The sequence below is a fragment of the Ixodes scapularis genome, unplaced genomic scaffold (assembly GCF_016920785.2).
Source record: "Ixodes scapularis isolate PalLabHiFi unplaced genomic scaffold, ASM1692078v2 PGA_scaffold0__279_contigs__length_252992795, whole genome shotgun sequence".
NCBI lineage: Eukaryota > Metazoa > Arthropoda > Arachnida > Ixodida > Ixodidae > Ixodes > Ixodes scapularis.
The window spans coordinates 97681912-97703035 of record NW_024609835.1 but is presented as its reverse complement, the minus strand read 5'-3'; the positions used below and the strand labels follow the sequence as shown (position 1 = coordinate 97703035).

The window sequence follows — 21124 nt, the reverse complement described above, 5'->3', positions numbered from 1 at the left end:
ATCGTAAACACTAACCGCTATGCTACGCCACCGCTACAGAAACTCGATTTGACTATTCGTTTTATACGAGATGCTTCGGCTGCAAATGCAGTTAAGTCGTCAGCATGTTATGAAAGCACTCGTACATCACTCGCCGTACTTCAGTTCTACTCACCTGCCATGTAGAGTACTTTCGCGTCGTAGAATGATCCTTTTGTTCGCGCGTCATCGGCCCAGTAGACCTGGTACACCTTGTCGTCTTTAACTACACCGCTAAAGTCCCTTACATCGTCGGAACTCACAACAGGCTGGGTCTTGTCGAGTAGAAATTCTACTAAAACATAAGACATTGTAGAGCCCGGGCAGGATCGACAGGTTGGAGCAAGCGGGCAAACAAAACGAGTCGAGAGCGATCGTTCATGAAAGCTCGGCGAAGCCTCCATGGGCGAAGCGAAGTGCGAAGTGTCGCGTTCGACGCTTCGGCGGCTTCGGCGGGCTTCTGATCAAGGTTGTCGGTCGGTTGCTTGTCACATCTCTAACGTCAGCGGTTTTATGGGCTCACGTCCCGAAATCGTTTTCTCGTGCATGGATTACTTTTCGTATTCATAGATTTGACGAAATAGTGGTATCCGAACGAACTTTACGTCCTTTGACCGTACTTCTGTCTGCACGTCAAAGCTTTCTGACGTACAGTCAGAGACAATCGATGTACAGTCAGAATCACCACCAGGACATCCTGATGGCATTTCGCGGCGGCCGACTGCCACCAGGAAACCATCAGAAAGCCGACAATCGGAGTCTGACTGGAGTTTGACTGTCGGTCAGAGTAACTTGTTGTCCAATCAGACATGCTTGACGTACAGTCAGGCACAGTCAGCGGTCCACTAGAAAACATTGACTGCCAAACAGCGTTACATTGATGGATTTTTCCTTCGGGTTATTATCAATACCGGTGTGTTGAAGTAAATAAAAAAAAATCGGATTTTAGGAAACAGACTGCCGGCGTACCCAAGGGAGCATTCTGGGACCACTTCTTTTTAATCTCTACATCAATGACATCGTAAATATTCATAACAATGTAAGTCTCGTTATTTACGCTGATGATACCAGTGTATTCTTTACAGGCGATGATATTTACCAGATTATAAGTACTGCGAATAATTTTTTTGGAACAGTTAAATGCCTGGACAAATTAAATTTTTTTTTTTTTTTATTTTCAAAATATTGCCAATTCCCATTGAGGGATTATAGCAGGTATGGTACAAATAAAAACAACAGACACAATTTTTGAGGCGCGCGAAAATAAGTAATTCTTAGAAATCGTCACTTCCTTTCATATTGAAACAAACGAAACAGAACATAACAGAAAGAACTAACTGATGAACTTGCTGAGAAGGTCCTGTTCAAGAGCTTGAATGAACGCATCCACATTTGTGTAGCTAAAAAACAGCGGATCAAGGCTGTTCCAATCTCTTACAGCTGAAGGAAAGAAAGAGTACCTAAAAGTATTATTATTGAAAGAGTATTCAGTTAATGTATTGCAGTGTTTATGTCTTGTTGTTCTTGCCTGGGAAAAATTCACATACTTGTTCTTGTCCATTTTAAAGGCGTCGTTTAAAAGGAGATATAAAAATTTGAGTCTTCCTAGTTTGGCGCGATCAGCAATGGTCAGTAGGCTGGATCTTTTCAGCAATTCTGTAGGGGAATCAAAGCGACCATACTTGTGGTGAACAAATCTTATCGCTTTCCTCTGAATACTTTCGAGGATGTTGACATTGGTTTGCGTATGTGGGAACCAAGCAATGAGTGCATATTCTAATACCGGGCGAACGAGTGTGGTGTATGCGAACAACTTGGTTTCACGACTAGAGTGTTTTAACGTTCTTTTTAGAAAAAATAATTTGACGAGCGCTTTACTAGATACGTATTTGACATGTGCATTCCAGTTTAAATTAGACGTTATCACGACACCTAGATATTTGTATTCAGTGACTCTGCGCAAAATTTTACCGTCTAAGCTGTAAGGAAATTCCAGAACATTTTTTTTTATTGGTCAAGCACATACAAACCGTCTTTTCAGTGTTTAAAACCATCTGCCATTCACTGCACCAGTCTGCTACCTTCTTTAAAGATCTGTTTAATATTGCTTGGTCATCTTGGCATGAGATATCGCGATAAATAATGCAGTCATCTGCAAATAACCTTATGTTTGCGTCAGTGCCATCAACCATGTCATTAATGTACAGAAGAAATAAGAGTGGAGCTAGGACAGAGCCCTGTGGAACTCCCGACTGTACTGCAACTGGTTGTGAAACCTGTATTTCGTAATAAACAAACTGAAAACGATTTCTTAAATAGTCCTCTATCCATTTTATTATCGGTCCCTCCCCCATAATATGTTTAAGTTTTTTTACAAGTTTGACGTGCGAAACATGGTCGAAGGCCTTTGATAAGTCTAAGTAAATTACGTCAATTTGTCTTGTATTGTTTATACCCATCGAAAAATCATGAAGTGTCTCGATTAGCTGTGAAGTCGTTGACAAACCTCTCCTAAAACCATGCTGGTGTGCATTTAGTATATTATGTTTCTCAGTGAATTCTGTCATAAATTTCAAAATTATGTGTTCCATTATCATGCAGCAAGTACACGTTAGGGATATAGGTCTGTAGTTAGAAGTTAAAGAGCTATCGCCAGACTTATGAATAGGAATAACTTTTGCGACTTTCCACTCTGCGGGAACCAAAGAAAGACTCAAAGACTTGTTAAAAATTAGCACTAAATACTTGCTTATCCATTCAGCGTATTTTTTTAAAAACATGTTAGGAATTTCGTCAGGACCCGTACCCTTTTTTGCGTCTAAGTCGAGTAAAAGTTTTAGAACACCTGCTTCTGTAATGTGTAAGCCACCAAGATCTTTATCTGCGTAGGTTTTAGAAGGTAGAGTTAAGTTTTCTTTGCCATTATCAGCTGTGAAGACGGACTTAAAAAAACTGCTGAATTCTTCTGCCATTTTTTGTGCCTCCGAGGCACTTATGTTGGAAGTTTTAGATTTTGTGGGAATTATATGGTTCCAGAATTTTTGCGGTGATGCTTTCACAAAATTGTGGAGGGTAATATTGTAGTATTTGTGCTTTGCTTCTTTGATCTTCAGTTTGAGCAGTCTGGATAGTTCCGATATAGTTGAATTGTGGTTGGTGAGTGGACGCTTTTTGGACGACTTTCTTAGTCTTTTTAGCTTACGCTTCAGGTGAATGATTTCACGTGAAATCCATGGGTTTAGCTTCCTTATCATTTTACGTTTACTAGGAATAAACTTAGTGATGCAGTGATTAATAATTGACTTGAGTTTTTGCCATAGTTCGTCAATACTAATATCAGTTCCATCATAGAGTTCTTGAAAATCGTTAAATTCATGAGCAAGATAAGTTTGAATGCTAGCATCGTCGGCTTTGTAGAAATCGAGCACGTATTTGGCGCAGCCATGGGAGATGGCGGAACTACGAACAGGTACCGTGCATACAACAATTTTATGGTCAGATATCCCCTCCACCACTTCTACGCAAGTTTGAGCCCAAGGAAAGTGGTCACTGAGGAACACTACGTCAAGCAAGCTCCGTGACGATCCCTGCACCCTGGTTGGTTCCCTGACGATTTGGGTTAGATTGAACGCAAATAGCATGTCTATAATAACATCAGCAGTGTCCAGGCCAGGGTGCAGCGAGTCCCAGTTTATTTCGGGCATATTAATATCACCCGTCATGATGATTTTGTCGCTTTTAATATTTGCTAGCATGTAGTCATAGAGGCTATGAAGATACTGTAGGTCAGAGTCTGGGGGACGATAAACAACGCCGACATCAATAGAATAATTTTCAAAGGAGACCTTACACCATAAAGATTCCACGTTTTTTACCTCAGGCATAGGCACATAAGAAAGACCGCGTTTTAAGATGATTGCTACACCACCACCCCTTGTTAATCTATTCTTTCTTAGAATAATGTAGTCTGGTGGCAATATTTCGCTGTCAGATATTAACGGGTGTAGCCACGTTTCAGTTACTGTAACGATTTCTGGATTGTATTCCAAGAGTATAGACTCTAGTGCATCTACCTTATTTAGAAGACTTCTTGCGTTCAAATTAAGGACTGTAACATTAGATGGTAAAACACGGTTATCAACTAGGCGTGGTCGGTGACATCGTTTTTTGCTATTAGAACTTTGTCATTTTTATCCTCGTCCCATGCGTACAACTGCCCGTTTACCCTGACCTTATCGAAAGTCAAGAACACTTTGTCGTTTTTATCTCGATTGATTTTAGTGCTTTCCCACAGTTTCTTTCGTATCTGTTGCACGGGGCGTGAAAAATCCTCGCTGATAGAAAACGTTGTCCCTTTCAATTTGAAGCAATTTTTCAGCACTCTTGTCTTATCTCTGCAGTCAAGTAGTTTTAGGATGACAGGTCTAATTCTTTGGTCCGTCTTTTTTCCCAGACGGTGAATTCTTTCGATGCCTGATATCGGCGTGTTAAGAAGCTTTCCGAAGATTTCGTCTGAAACCACTCTTTCAAGTATTTCACTGTTTTCAGTGTCTTTTTCTTTGATTCCGTAGATTATCAAGTTTGCTCTCCTGCTTCGGTTTTCCAAATCGTCTAGCTTTTTAGAAATGGTTTTGATGTTAGCTTCAAGTTCAATTATTTTTTCTTGACACGCACTGACGGTAGTTTGGAGCGTACTAAAGCTTTCTAGCTTTTGTTCGATGGCTGAGAGTCTGTCATTTGTTGTGACCTTTTCGTTCTTTATGTCCTGTATATCTTTAGCAATGGCTTTAAGCTGTTCCATTATAATCTTCATGTCCGGACCAGGGTTAACCTCAACATCACCGCTAAGCAGGAGTAGCATTTTTAAATACACGATCACATTGCACAACAATGAATAACACGACCGTGGGCACGGCAGCAAGATCAGGCACACGTTATTACTACGAAAAGATAGGTAGTAGTGCCTCCTTACCTGTACGATAAAGACGAAAGGGTTTTTAAGCCTCATGTCCGAGAAGCTGCCGTGCCCAGTGTCGTGGTGCCTCCCGCTGCCCGGTTTTATAGCCTCAAACGAAGCTGTCGATGACGATGGCTTGTCGAAGATGGGCCGCGGGTATTCGTTTTGAAGTGGGTGGGTCCGATGCTTGTGACGCTCGCTTGTGTCCGGTTGGTCAAAACGTCTGATGACGGATGCAGACAGCGGGACGTCGGACACCGTAATCTTGCCGAGGGTTGCATCATCCACGCTGATAGGCACCAGCAGAACGTCGAGCAAAATCTGTACGATAAAGACGAAAGGGTTTTTAAGCCTCATGTCCGAGAAGCTGCCGTGCCCAGTGTCATGGTGCCTCCCGCTGCCCGGTTTTATAGCCTCAAACGAAGCTGTCGATGACGATGGCTTGTCGAAGATGGGCCGCGGGTATTCGTTTTGAAGTGGGTGGGTCCGATGCTTGTGACGCTCGCTTGTGTCCGGTTGGTCAAAACGTCTGATGACGGATGCAGACAGCGGGACGTCGGACACCGTAATCTTGCCGAGGGTTGCATCATCCACGCTGATAGGCACCAGCAGAACGTCGAGCAAAATCTGTACGATAAAGACGAAAGGGTTTTTAAGCCTCATGTCCGAGAAGCTGCCGTGCCCAGTGTCGTGGTGCCTCTCGCTGCCCGCTTTTAATATTTGCTAGCATGTAGTCATCAGTAAGACAAAGATCAGTAAGACAAAAACCGTATTATTTATATTACGAAATACAAACGGTTTATATACGTCCATTCTTTCTCTTGGAGCACACTGTATATAGTTGAAAGCGTAAAAGTTCTCGGAATTATATTTAATCACTACACGTCATGGGACGAGACTGTACAACAGACATGTCAAATATTATCAAGAGTTGTAGGTCTTATTGTACAAATATCGCCACATCATCCCAATTTTGGTTATGCTTAATTAATATATATAATTTCCTCTTCTATTCAAAATATAATTATTCCTTCTTGGTATGGAAAAATACGACCGCTACAATCATAAAACTAATACATACTCTACAAAAAAAAGCTGTTCGCCTTATATGTAATACTGAATATAATAGTCCTACGAGTCCATTATTTAGTAAATTGAATATTCTACAGATTCCTATTCAGTATTATTATAAACTTTTTTCTTTCGTAAAAAAATATATTTTTGCCAAAAAGAAAATATATTATGTCCATTTCCTACCTTAGGATGAGCGGGTTGCCTATGAAACTCGGTCTGTTGACACGTTGTTAGTTCCGCACTCCGGAACGAACTAAAGTAATCAGATGTTGAAATATATAGTACCTTGTTTTTCAAATCGTCTGACTAAATTGAATGTAGAAGTTTTGAGTGAAACCATAAAAAATGTACGTTTCATATTTGTGAAAGAGTGGCCCTGGAATTTGTAAACTTGGCTAAATCGATTACTTTTCTCCCCCTCCCCCCCCCCTCCCCACGTAATGTCTATTTTTGTGTTATAAGTGTGCTTGTGAAAAACATTATGTATATGTACATGCTGTCCTCTTTCGCTACTACGGGGAGGCAGAGGCTCGTCAAGCGACATCTGAGTTGCCTTTTTTCTCTGTTTCCCCTCTCCAAGTGGAGAGAAATAAAGAGCTTAAGTTTGAACTCTTTTGGCCTCGCAATTCGATTTTTTGCTTTTGCGGTCTGATTTGACAATACCACAATCTGATTGGCCGCGGAACAATAGCAAGGAGCTCAAGACTAAGCACGTCCAAAGCTTATTAAAAATCTGGAGCGCCAAAAAAAAATTGTGTTCATGGTCACTATCATTTGACCTCGAAACGACCTTAAACGTGAAAAAAAAAGAAAGAAAGATAAAACATGAGCTGCTCGCCGCCACTGAACGTCATTGGTTGATCAAGTCGTGACTTCGTAAAAGGTGCCTCTTTTGCAGGACGATCCACTAATTGGCCATTTTTACCCTGTTCACCTCATCTTCTCCTAAACTCCTCGGATTCACCGTGGTGCCTGCCTCTTCTCTTGAAATATGCTTAGAATAAACACGCCGCTAGACTAGTAACCATTTAGTCGAGATAAACTTTTTGCACACTTTTTAGTCACAGGATACGAAACTATATTTCGTTTCAGCTTAAGTCCAGATGCAGCCAATGCAACAAGCGCGAGCTCCGGGCTTTCAGCTTCCCTGCCAAGCACGAGCACTCGTGCAGTGCAAGCACCGTACACGCGCAGCCTCCTCGATACTTACAAAGCCTAGCAGATCGATGACGGAGCCGCCCTATTGAAAAATACACCTGGCAATCCTGTTGTGATATGAGAGAATCCTGATGTAACACCCGAAGATGTGGTGTGCCCACCAGCAATGCTGCTGTATCGAGCACACCAGCCTGGTGGGCACACCAGAGAGCCTGGTGTCACACCACACGGGCTCATGTGCCCACCAGGCAGCCTGGTGTGCACAGCACACAGTTTGATGGGACATCAGTGTTGTACTTTTGTTGACTTTCCCCCCGTCCGCGAGCGTGTTTTTGATTAGGTGACGCCCCTTCCCCCGATGTGGTGCCTCGTTTCCTCCCGTCTTGGTGGTCGCCGGAGATCCCGCGGCGGGCTCATTTGTGTTCAAGAAGAGCCCCCTCGTCCCTACCACGTTCCCGGGCGACCTTGAGCAGCTTGGGGCGCTCGCCTCGTCGGGGGTTTCCCTTTCCCTTTCCGCCAGTATTGTTGTTGTAGTTTGAGGAAATAAAGGAGTCTTCTCTGTGAGTCGAAGCCGAAAAGATGCGTGTTGGCGCCCTTTCCTGACTTCTGACAAGCTAAATGTAGTTAGACATGGTCTGGTAGCAAAACAACAAAGAAAGCTAGTAATTATTGCGGTTTTTTGGTGCCGAAACCCGGGAATTAACGGCCAGATTATGCCTAATACGAGCCAGGAAGGCGTGGACCGCCTGAAGCGAAAGAGGACTACCCTGCGAGCCGCCACAACAAAGATCGTCAACGAGATTGGCGAGTTGCTGGCGACGGATTCAACCGACATCGGTGAGCTCGAAGAAAGATTTGATATTCTTCTACTTAATAAGGCCTACCTGAAATAGCTGGACGACGAAATTGAGCCATTTGTCGAATATGATGCCTTAGAAGAGGAGATAACTGGCGCGGAGGGGTACGCTGAACGGACCAGCGTGACTAGGACACGAGTCAACCGCAAGCTGAAAGGCCAACAATTGCGGAACGACAGGGCGCCCAGTTCTTCGGCGCAGGGGAGTGACTCCGGACAAATTCCAGTTCATCACGGCCAACTTCCTACAACAGTAAAGCTTCCGAAACATTACTGTGTGCTTTACTGCTTCTTTGAATGAAGTAATTATGACGTCAGCGTTATTGTCAAATTTATCATTGTACCCTTCTTTGAGTACAGCAACAACCAGCCAACAGGTGCTCCGGTATCTCACCACAACAAAACCTGATGTCACAACATAACACCAGATTGCTGGTGTCACACCGGCACACTAGATTCCTTGTGTAACACCTGAACGCCAGATTGCTGGTGTGAAAATGTCCCAAATCACATCTGTGAAAAAGCCTGGTGTCCCATCAATTCACACCAGCCCTCGGCCTGGTATATTTTTCACTAGGGAGTGCTTGGTCGAAGATTTGGAGTGCGAGGATCTGGTAGCACAAAGCATTTCTCGGGAGTCTGGTGTTCAGCGCACAGCTTTTGCAGCGGCGAGGACCCCAAACATGGCTTTCAAACCCGACGAGAAAAGAAGCGGTAGCCTGAGCAACGCGAGAAGCACGAGAGGAGATTCCGTCGCTCGAGACAAGTGCGTTTCGGCGTCTCGCCACAGCGCGGTGCCCGTTACATGGCTCTTGTCTGCCGGTCTACCTCCTTACTTTCGGCGGCCGCTGTCAAATGACGATCTGCCAGGCTTTGTCAGTAGAGAGGAGGCTATGGTTCAGGGCCACATGCTCGCGCTTGCAGCACCGGCTGCGCTTGGACCACGGTTCAAAAAACACGTTGAGGTGACGCCACTTGCCCCTCTTCCCTCGGGGTGCGAGCGAACAGATCGTGTTCGGAGCTAATTACGAAAACAAGAGTAATTCCGCGCCGCTGCGGAGTACGCTGCGGTATGGGGTCTCTCCTCGGCGGCCATGGTGTTGGCGGCGTAGCGAGCTCGCCTTTTTCGCGGTGTGGTGGTGTGGTGGTGGTGGGTGGCCAATGGCTGGCCTCGTGTGTTGCTTTGGTGCTGTGTCGATCACATGTGCCACCATCGTGCTTAACCCGAAGAAGAAGAAGGCGAAGAAGAGAACACAGATTTACAAAACTACGGCGACTTGGTGGTGGCGTGGCGGCGGTAAGGTTCATCAAGAAGGGGTGAGGGAGGGAATGCGGAACCACCGCTGGGGAGAAACAACCAGAGCGGTCGGTTTGGGAGGGACCCCATACTTGGGCGCCATCTCCTTGCGCGTGAAGCGCGCTCGGTGCGCCGAACATATTGTGGCCGCCGCCTCAGACGGAGAGTCATCACCGAAATGTGTTTCTTCCACCGTCGCTAGATTTAAGCTGAAACAAAGCACAATGGGCATGGAACCATAAAAGGTTTATCTTACGTAAATGGTTGTTAGTCCAGCAGTGGTTATCCTTTTTCTTTCTCTCTGTATTTCTCTTCTTGTATCATCCTACGTTCAGATAGTATATTTCACAAGCACGAATCACCAGCTACCTCAGCTACAAGCAGTCGCAGCAAGTATCGACGACGCAAGACACTGGCTGTGCGAATCGAGGAACATTCGTGAGGGTTTTTTGTGATGTCATGTTTTTATCTCGTCTCTTTACTCTCCCCTCCGCTGCCGCAGAGGGGCGAAGTTTCAACGGAACATTTCATATTCGTGATGACTGAAGTCGTATAAAAAAGAATCGAGTGTTTTTATCAAAATCAAAAGAGCTTCAGCTTACACTTTATCCCCTTAACCGCTTTGGACGAGTCTAGCTCCTCCACTTGGAACCATCTCCGAGCCATTCAGGACGAGTATAGCTTGTCTGCTTGCACAGGTTCACGCACTCAACCGTTTTGAACGAACCAGGCTAACTCGTGACTTTTTTTGCGGCTCCGCCAACGTACAACAGCACTATTTTTTTATGGCTAATGGCTTGAATTTGAAGGCAACAAATTTAATTTGAAGACAACAATTAAGCGGTTGAGAACCAGAACTTCCCAAAACTATAAACGGTTGAAGGGTAATTACAAGAGTAAGAAAATTACTCTCGTACTTAGTTTCTAATAAAAGTAATCAAATGATTACATTTATGTAATCGTTTGACTATATTTATTAGGAAGTGATTACGAGAGTATTTTTTTTACTTTTGGAAGTTCTGAAATTACTTGAAACCTTTACTATTTCTTCGTCCCCTTTTAATGGCAACCTTTGCACACGTTTCTTACCAAAGTGTCGTCTAACCAATTCTTTGACGGAAGGATGATTTGCCGAAATCGTTGGTTTAAGAAGAAGAGTAGTTTTTAATTCGGTGATTCTAATCCAATAATTAATGGACAGTACGAAAGACCCGCCGTTTTCACACCGACAGCGAAATCTGTCATTTTGAAAAGCTGAAGTAATCGGAGAGGTAACGGTTCCTTTCCAAGTAACGGCCAAATATTTTTCCTTTTGGATAATCAAGTAAGCTAGTTGAATGCCTTTTAACCAAGAGGAATTGTATTTTAGTAATAAATTACTTCATTCGAGTAACGTGTAGAAGACTGGCTGCGGGTGACTATATGTACGCATATTTACGCCTCGCGATGCTCGCATGTCGGAAACACCCGGAGAATAGACGTAGTCTTATTGATTGTATTTAGCATATAGATGAAAATTCAAATAAATGAAAGTAGACTGCTCCTAAAAAAACCTCACAATTTCCTAAAAAAGAAAAAAAAAAGAAGCTGTTGTATTTTTGGTTTCAGAACAACATGCTTTTTAAGATGGCTTGTTCGGGACCCTATGCAGAGCACAAGTTGGTCAGCTTTTTACGCAGGGGTTAAGGTTACGTCAGAACGACGCGGGCTCTGATTGACTTGATTGGAAAGTCTAGCCCCTCTTCTCCCAATCAGAGTCAATCGGAACTCGGAGTTTTGACGTCACCGCGACCCCTGCTCAAGATGCAGACCAACTTGCGCTCTGCATAGGTTCCGTATCTGGATCCTGGGGCGTGCGCATAAGTCTTCGCCAAAAAACAAACCTAAATAAAACGTGTACGTAACCCTAAAAAACAAAGCGTAGCAGCGTGGGTTTGCTGCACAAGTTTATTTTCTTTTTCTTGTTTCAAAAATATAAAAACGCTCGTCTTGATGATTCAGATACCTAATGAAAAGTAAAGAAAACGACATGAGAAAGCCGAGGATGAAGATCCCACGCTGCACAGGTTTCTACTTGGACGTGATGACTGCTTCTCAGTGAAGCTTTGACTCCAGACTAGATTTTTTGGGTCGCGAGAAACCTAAAGAAATGATCAAACTAAACTATTGGGAATGGCACTTATCGCGTTACACCGGGCGCTAGTAACACCAGTGACATGTGCAGTGGTTGACTTCATATTGCAGCTTATTTTTTTTTCCTCCAGCACATCAGCTCTTCAGGAGATACAGTCAATAATGTTCTGCTTTTTGTTTCCAGCAAGTATATTAGCATCGATATTTCAGACATGCATGGAAACGGCACTAACATCACTTAAAATTTTAAAGCTCGCTAAAACCCGGGAATAATCAAAAATGCCTACATCTCACAAAGGCAGTATTTCGCAGGACATCTCATGGGGTAGCGGAAATTTCATCGAACGTCATTTCATTGAACGCCGTTTCATCGAATAAGTGGACATTCCATCGAACGCCGTTTCATTGAACGCCGTTCATCGAATCGCTAAGGGCCGTTTCATCGAATTTCTCTGTACCGAGTTTTGGGACATAACAGCGCTTTATAAATGTGCTACTTTGCATTTTTTGAAGACTAAGGTAGTCACTTGTAAAATCGTTTTGAAGGTGGTGGGAAACTACTAGAAATAAAACAATTGGTATAAGAAATAAAAACAATTAGGTTTGTGACTTACTGAAAAGATTTACTCATGTACATGACTGAAACCCCGACAGTGCGAATAAGGGGCATAAACTTAAAACACTTTTCAGTGTCTGTGTGGGACTTTACCTGCTGTCTCGGGGTTTCAGTAATGTGCAATTCACACCAGCTGGTTTGCACCGTTCCGCTTAGTCCAAGGTTTATTCACGGAAAACATTTAACTGCCTCAACAGCACGCTTATAATATATCGATACTCTCTTAGGAGAGCACGCGAAATAAAATATGACGATACTCTTATTATCATCTTTATGCCCAGATTGGGTGCACTCTGCCACCCAAGAAAACTTAACTCTTCCGGATAGTCACATAACCCAAGGTCACACGTACACGCTGTCAGACAATAAAACACTACCCGCTCCCCAGAAAGTAGGCTTTCTGTTTTATTTTTTTGTCTCATTTTTCATTTTTTCATGTGACATGGATAGGGGCAATTGTTTCATGGAGGCTTTCTTCTCGAAGCAGGATATGTTCACGATGAAACTTATCTCGTCACAGCACCCTGTAATATAGAAAAAAAAAGAAAGAATCAGGTGAAGTTGCGTATAAAAATTAAAATAAATTACAAAAATATTACAGGCTGTGAAGGCGTTCGATGAAAAAGCGTTCGATGAAACGGCTTCGATGAAACGGCTTCGATGAAACGGCGTTCGATGAAACGGCATTTGATGAAACCGTGTTCGATGAAACGGCTTCGATGAAACGGCGTTTGACGAAACGGCATCCGACGAAATGTCCGGACCCACATCTCATGCAATACGTGGGGTATTTCGGCCATTGTGCTAACTCTAGATGTCTGTGTGAATACACATGCAGTGTTTAAGGGAAAATCTTGAGTGCGAGAAGAACGACAAAAATCCTGATATGTGAAATATTATTACTGTTTATTAGATTCTCGCATCAGATTTTCCCAGCATATATTTAACTTTCGAACACTGCATTATGGGCAGCCGGCTAGGCAAAGCTGTTCCACCTGAAGCTCGCGTCTTTTCTGGCACGCATATACGCGCTTTTCTTTTTTTAGTGTTCGAAATTAAAAAAAAAAAATATTGTAGCGATTGTTGAGCTACGTATACCCATTTCAACTTTGAATTTATTTCATTTTTGTCACCCCTGAAACTTCTCTGGTACAGAACAAGCTACAACACACTTGTATAAAACGAGGTAAAAGTAACCCAGCATGAAAACAAAAAACACAAATTTTCCTAAAAAAATAACAACGCGTGGAAACGTCACGACTCAAATGTTTTTTCGGGTTTTTTTTGTTTGCCAGTGCTGTGGGTTTTACCAATATTTTTGACCTACTGAAGTAGTGTAAACCCCTCGCGCCGTTCTGTATTATTCATTCAACCTAGCATGATTTTAGGATGAAGTAATGAAAAAGCGAACAAAGCCATAAACCTTCAAAAACACCAAACAACACGACCTTCACATGCGGTGAAAATAAGAACCATTATTTTCTTCACGACGGGATAACTCGAAATCCGGGAATCTACGCATCGCACGACCCGGAAACCTCTACCGCATCCCATGAATCCCGAACGAGCTCCCGGCGCTCAAGCATGCAGGCCTGAGAAAAAGAGACGAACCCAAAGAGACAACGAACAGCTTCACGCGCCCCGTGCGAGGAGGCCAAGAACAACTAATTTCCGGAACTTGACGGAAGAAGGAAAGATCCTTACGACTCATCCACCAGAAAGAGCAGGGCTCACTTTGCCACCAAAGTACGCCTACCCGCGCCACCAATATAAAACGTCGTTAAACCGAAAGCGAGCAAGCGAAGCAATGAGAAAGACGAAGACACTGGGAATCAACACCTCCTTTGATTGTCAGTTCTATTGTTTTTTTCGCTGCAACCGTCCGCGGGATGCTCCCGAATCACGCCCGCGCACCAATCGAGCCCCGGTGCCGAGGTAACGGAGGAAAGTAGAAGAGAACAATCTGCCGCCCCCAAAGTTCGCCGAGCGCTTCGAAAACAGCACGTCCCTTCATGTCCCTCCTGCCTATTTCTTCGGCCACCCACACGGCCTCCCTTTCTCTTGCCATTGTGCTCCGGTTTCTACCTGACCGGTTTGAGTCCTCTCGCGGAAGCCTTTCCTCTCCGTCCCCATTCCTCTTTTCGCCTCCCCTCCACCTCCGCCTCCCCATTCTACCCTCGCCGTTCACGTGACCACTGACGACACCTCGAGGGCGACCAATCGGCTCACGGAGCGGCTAAAGACGCGCCAAACGGGCTCGTACCCGCAAAAAATGTAAACGACGCGGAGTTGACTTCGAGCCACAGGTCTGGACGGCCGATCAGACGCACGGACGCACGGTTGAACGCGGCCCCCCAAACAAAACACCGCTAAGACATTGTTTTCTTCTTTCCATCCTGCTCGAAGAACGAAAGAGCGGGTCGACGGCATCCCGATTTCTGATTTGAAAAGGAAGAAGAAAAAAAGATATTTCTGATTCGAAGTTGGAATTGTGGTGTTGTGCGTGCAAGTCCCAGTTTCGTAGTCGCGTGTGAGCGGGCATCGGGAGAACTTTCTCCGTATCAGAGCATCTCGCCCTCGCCCTGTTCTAACTGGAATCGGGCGGTCGCTCGACTTTCCCACGCGTCGTGCCATCCTGGTCCAGTGTTGCTGCGACGAAGAGGACCCTGGTTCCCTGACAAGCAGTATCCGCTATGAGAGCACGAAGCGCCTCGTCCTACTTTTGCAAGTTGATAATTGTGCTCGGTGTTACGCTACTCCTGACGACATCCGGTAAGTTCCGCCGTTACCGTTTTTCCTCCCTCTTTTCGGAGACAAACACGTTACGTGTGGCCGCTCTATGAAGGAACGACACAGTGCTAAGATTTGTTGCAGTATTTTGGATCGAGTTTTGCTTCACAAAACTCAGGCGTGCTTTGAAAGATACAAACTGGCCCCATTCAAACGTCCCTCTCCGGGTAGAAAAGAAAACAAATGCAAAAAATAAACAATGTGCCAGTCACTAATTTTAGAATCGTTTTTTTGTTTAGTTTGCGATGCAAGGAACGTTACTAAGAACCGATGCTTGCATTATTTTAGAAATTATATTTTAACTAAATTGTGACTCTATCTGATTCGATCGCACACGACTTTAAATATTGGTATACAAAAATGAAAACCCCTCACGTGATTGTAGAAACCTTTCATTCATTCACGTTAAACATTAACAAGGTCTATCTTGGATTTCTTTCAAGAGCCTTCAAAACTCGGCTGTTATATTGTTATATTTCAGTGGGAACTGCAATCTTGCGATTCTAGATTAAACAGCCATATGACCATCACAAGTAGACTAACATTCACATTTAATCAACGCATTTACTCAGCCAACGTAAACATGCGCATTTTACAGCATGGGTTTAAATATCGGCGGTTTGGTTTGTACATCAACACACCTTGCCCATTTTGAGATCCTCTTAGTTCAACGTTGTTCCGCCCTACCCCTAAATCCTCCGCCGCGATCAAAATATTTTTTCAACCTTTCTACTTTATTATTTTTGTTTCCCGTTGTAGAATTTTATTTCCCCGCTGTGGGTTGATAAAAACTCAGGCATATACATATTTCCTCTGTTAATTATTCAACACACCAAGAAATCAACGCGTCCAAGACAAAATGTGGTTCACAAAACTAGGGCAGAGATAGAAATTTCAACTTCGAATAAATCCACTTCGAGATGAGTTCACAAATTACGCTGCGCACTTATACAACACCTCTTTTGTAAGAGGACACTCACACGGACGATGTGAATTTCGCATTGCTGCGAGAGGTTTGGCTCGCCGTTCGCTGTTTTTATATAAATTTTGAATTTTGAGAGTCTTCATGTACTATGAACCTTTGTAGATTGCGAAATTCTCATCGTGGGGCGTCGTGCAATGGTAGATGCATTTTCTTATGGAAACCTAGTTCTAGTGAGAGATATACGGTTGGCTGTAGGACGGGACCAGTTTTGAAATATTTAAAGTGATATTCTTGGCAGAATGTTCACAAGCGCAGACTACTGTGGGAAAGTAGCAAGGGCAATCGCGTTAACTGGGAGACATTTTTTCTGGTACACGATAAAATAAAAATAGAAAGTCAGGTTTTTGAATGGGACTATATATCGGGCAAATGTACAAAGAAAATAATCAACAAACAAAGCAAATCGGTAGAGAATGACTTCAATCTACCCCTCGAAATCGCATGCGACCTTTAAGTTTCAGTGCACGCAGTATTGTGAATAAAGTGGACGATTTGGAAATAATACTGCTATCTCACGATTCGCACGTAGTTGTCATCACGGACACATGACTGCATAGTGATACTACAGATAATAAACCCCTTCCGCCTCCTTATAACATTATTAGAAAATACAAAATCACTACTGGTCGCGGCGTTGCTATTATCGTTAAATATTTTGTTGATATAACACCATTAGATTCTATTGTCATCGGAGAACTACTGTGGTGTAAGTTAAAATTCATGGAAGTGCATGTCTTGTTGATGTTTTATATAAGCCCCCGAACGCTGCCCTGAAGTTTCTGGAATAATTGTACGATTATATGACATTTCGCTTTAACGATCAGGCTAAGATTATTTTGATGGTGGGCTTGCCTGATATTTATTTATTTATATCACACAGCCCTATATAGGACTATAATATGTGTGGGTTAATAAATAAGACATAAAAACGTATATAAAACACATTACCACTCAGCTATTGCAACAACACCACAAAGTACAAATATTTAGCGACCGTTACAGGAGTAAAACAATCCTAGGAATACAGTGAATCATCATTGTACATATCAATTCGAGCGCGAAATGATGATAAGGACTGACATGGAACCACCGCCTTGGGGAGTAGATTCAAGTCAAGTCAAGTGAAAAGTCAAGTCAAAAGTCTTTATTTTCTCTCCGTTTCGAGATGGGAGGCAAAGAAAAAAGCAACTCAGTGTTGCTTGACGCGCCTCTGCCCCCCTCCCTACAGCAACAGCGAAAAAAATATATACACGTACACAAACTCATACAAATTCACAATCTCTACACCAATAAAAAGAAAATAAGTGAGCTAAATTCCCTCCCTACCGCAGCAGAGAAAAAAATATTTACACGTACACAAACTCGTACAAATTCACAATCTCTACACCAATAAAAGAAAATAAGTGAGCTAAATCGTACAATCGATTTATGCTTTAACTATTCCGGAACGCATTTAAGAAAATCATTAACAAACACAGAAAGCACGTCCTTCCGAGTTCCACCTAAAATGTTTATATCCAATTCACTGCAACAATTTAAAAGGCGTGGTAGTGTATATCTCAGCATTTGATCGCCGTAATTGGTCCTGGAGTGCGGTACTGCCCACGCATCTTCAGAAAAGTGTTGTAGAGCGTTTCCCTGAACTGAAGATTTGAGATCGATAAAAGTAAACGGTTGGTACAAAACGACTTTTTATAGGCAAGGGCTAATTTGTAACTATAGCGACTGGTAATTTGCACAATATTAAATTTTTTAAACAATGGTTTCGTATGACTGCCATAGCTAGTATGACATATCATACAAATCACTCTCTTCTGAAGAATATGCATTTGATTTATATTAGTTAAGGTTGTATTTTCCCATACCAAAAAGCAATAGTTATATTGAGCGTAGAAAATAGAGTTGTAAACGAGTATAATGGCCGAACTAGGAATTATATGGCGATATCTGTATATTATATCACAGCCTTCGATAGCTTTTTACATGTGTATTGCACCATATCGTTCCAAGTCATGTACTGATTAAAGATTATCCCCAGGACTTTTACACTCTCAACTATATCAATAGTGCCTTTACCAAACAAAAGTACAGACCTAGGACTACAATGTGTATTCCGAGATCTAAATACCACGGCCTTTGTTTTACTTACGTTTATTTGCAGGGAATTTGATAATGCCCAAGCATTTAATTGATAAAGATAATGGTTCGCATTGCTTATAATTCTATCTATGTTAACGCCGGAAAAACATATACTCGTATCGTCCGCATAAATGATGCAGTTCACATTACCATCAATATTTACTAGGTCATTAATATACAAGTTGAAGAGTGGCCCCAAAATACTGCCCTGTGGTACACTGGCGGTTAGTGGTCTGAAATTTGATCGTTTTTTTATTTATTTCAACACACTGATGGCGGTTTTGAAGGTAACTAGTAATCATTTGTAAAGCGACCCCGCGTAACGTTTCATGATTTATGCGGTCGAAAGCTTTTGTGAAATCAATGAATATGCCGAGTGTTATCAGTTTCGCTTCGATGTTGCCTAAAAGTAGTTCTTTTTGTTTTAAAAGTGCAATCTCAGTCGAACGACCTTTCATAAATTCATATTGACAGGGCTTAATGATTGAAAATTTCTCACAAAAATTATTAAGCCTTTGATGTATGATTTTCTCTAATCCCTTGGAAAATATGGGTAAAACCAAAATAGGTCGATAATTTCCTAAGTAATTCTTATAACCGGTTTTATATATGACAGTCACCTTTGCTATCTGCATTTTTTTTTAAAGGTACCATACTTAAGTGCTAAATCGAATATGTGCGTTAAATAGGGTAAAATCGCCCGCTATACATGTATAATTGGTTTTATTTGAATGTCGTATATATCGAAGCTTTTACTGTTTTTTTCTTTTTTAGTTTTGAGACGCTGAGAATACTTCCTCTTCGTCGGTTGGTGTAAGAAATAAGCTCCCAGAAACACTAAGCATGTATTTGGAGGCACTCATAGAACACACACTTTCAGCGGGCTTAACAAAATGTTCATTAAATGTCTCAGCTAAAGCTTCCCCGTCTAAATCGGTGCCTTCAATTTTGATTTTCGTGATTATCTCCTTGTGCGGCCCATTCTTAAGTATACCGTTCAATTTTTTCTATATAACATCAGATCTGTTTACACCTTGAAATAAATTGTTAAAATAAGAACGCTTTGACTGCCTTAAGGCCCTGATTTCTTTTTTCCTTAAATTTAGCCAACACGCTAACGTCTCTGGTACGTACGAATTGATAATAGATTCCAATCGCTCATAGTCAATGAAAAAAATTTAAACATAATGCAGTCCTTCAGACAACGGTGCCGTTGTAGAGGTTGACTGGGCTTATTTCTAGAGGTCCTCAACTTATGTGGTGCTAAAAAAACTATCTTTGTCTACCAAAAGTTGATTATTCCATAACATGAAGAATTTCAGTATTTTAGTTTTTCGTCGATATTTAAGTAAGGAGAGATTTGCTTTGGAATACAGTTCAGGGTGGGGGAGTCCAGCCTGCGAAACTTGGAAAAACTAAAACCCAGAGCCAGCCGCTGCACCCTCTCCACTTTTAGCACGTCACACTTCGTGTGAGCATCCCAAATTTCCACCGCGTTCTGCAACAGTGGTCGCCCTAACGACTTGTACGCCGTTATTTTGGTGTCACTCGAGCTTTCTTCTAAGGTTCGTCGCAGAAACCACAGTTTTGAGTTAGCCATTTTAATGATGTTGTTGATGTGAGCCCCCCAACCAAGGTCATGCGAGATTGTAACACCAAGGTATTTGTATTTTAAAACACATTGGGCAGAGCATAGGCCAGGAAGTAATGAAGTTACGTCTACGAAAAAATAATTGAATATAGCACTGAGTTTTAACATTAAGCAAGTAGTGGGCACCCCAACTAGGGTAACAAATACAAGATAAACAATTCTAGACTTACTTTTTGTTGGTAATGTGACTGAGAAGGAAGAAGTGCAGATAATCGATGGGCTGTCGGGACTCGGATCATAAAATAGTGTTCTTTACTCTTGGAATTTCTAAAAATGAGCATAGCACACGACATAAACGTACAAGGAGAGATTTACAAAATGCAGATCATGTGCTCATCTTTGGCTATTTAGATGAAAATTTCAACGATTTTAGCCAGTTGAGTGACGTCACTGAACAGTGGAGTAACTTTAGTAAAGTTTCCCTACTGTGGCACATCGTACCAACACGAGGCGTGAGAGCAAAACGAACCTATCCATGGGTAACGGAAAAAATTTTGCAAATGAGCGTACGTTTAAGCGTAGAAAGAAAACTAGAACAAAGGATGCACCAGAAATTGCCAGCTTGGGGCTAAAATAGAAAGAACTTGTCTCTCGTACTGGAGAAAAGCACTGTGGCAATGTGCCCTCTCGTTTCTTTGCTAAAAGCACCACAAAGGTATTCATTCTTTTACTGTTTTTGTTTTTGTTGAGGAAAGAGCTACCCGGACTAGGTCATAATAAATGATGAGGTTATAGGCTGTGCTAACCAAGTTAGAGAAGAATTTAACAAGTATTTTCAATCAGAATTTACAGTATGTGACTCAACAAAAAGCCCTTTTACTAGCCTTCGCGAAGCGCATATGCCGAAGTTGAGTCTGACGGAAAGCAGAATATTTAATTTAATTTTGAATATTAACGTAAAAAAAAGCCTGCGCTACACGATATTCCCAATAAATTTCTCAAAAGGTATGCGGAGTGGGTATTTCGATATCTTATCATGACATTCCAGGCTTCGACAGTTTAAACTACCGGCAGACTGGTTATGCGGTGAAATTGTTCCCATCCACAAAGTTGGAAGACAACGAATGTTGTTCCATATTTCTAACACCTTCATGTTGAAAACTTTTCTAACAGACCATTTTTAGACATATCAAGCAACGAATGAAAGAAAATAACTTACTATGCAGGCATCATCACGGTTTGGGAAGAGATTCACGGACAGTCACGCAATTAATCGAGTGTAGGCATGAGTTTGCATCTGTTGTAAATAAGTGGGGTAAAATTAACATCGTGTTTATGGACATTTCAAGGTCGCTTGATCGAGCGCCACATAACAATTTCATTGGGAAACTTCATCACGGGTATCAGACAGGAAATATAATCTCGTTCATCTGTTCTTTCTTAAAAAAACATGACACAGTATGCTTGTTGTAATGACGGATTTTCGGTCCCATTAGCAGTTCATTCCGAA

At 42.3% G+C, this 21124-nt stretch overlaps 2 protein-coding genes across 2 annotated transcripts; both read right to left on the bottom strand.

The window, feature by feature from the left end:
• Positions 1-2854: 2854 nt before the first annotated feature.
• LOC115318981 lies at positions 2855-4124 on the bottom strand (the record flags this gene model as incomplete). The annotated part of the gene is made up of 2 exons (XM_040205541.1): positions 2855-2899; positions 3000-4124. Coding segments are annotated over 2 exons (1170 nt in total), but the record flags the coding sequence as incomplete, so codon positions are not given.
• Positions 4125-4159: 35 nt separating this feature from the next.
• Positions 4160-5638, bottom strand: LOC115318980. The gene has a single exon (XM_040205542.1). The coding sequence runs from the start codon at positions 5636-5638 to the stop codon at positions 4160-4162; it is 1479 nt and encodes a 492-aa protein (XP_040061476.1).
• Positions 5639-21124: the final 15486 nt, after the last annotated feature.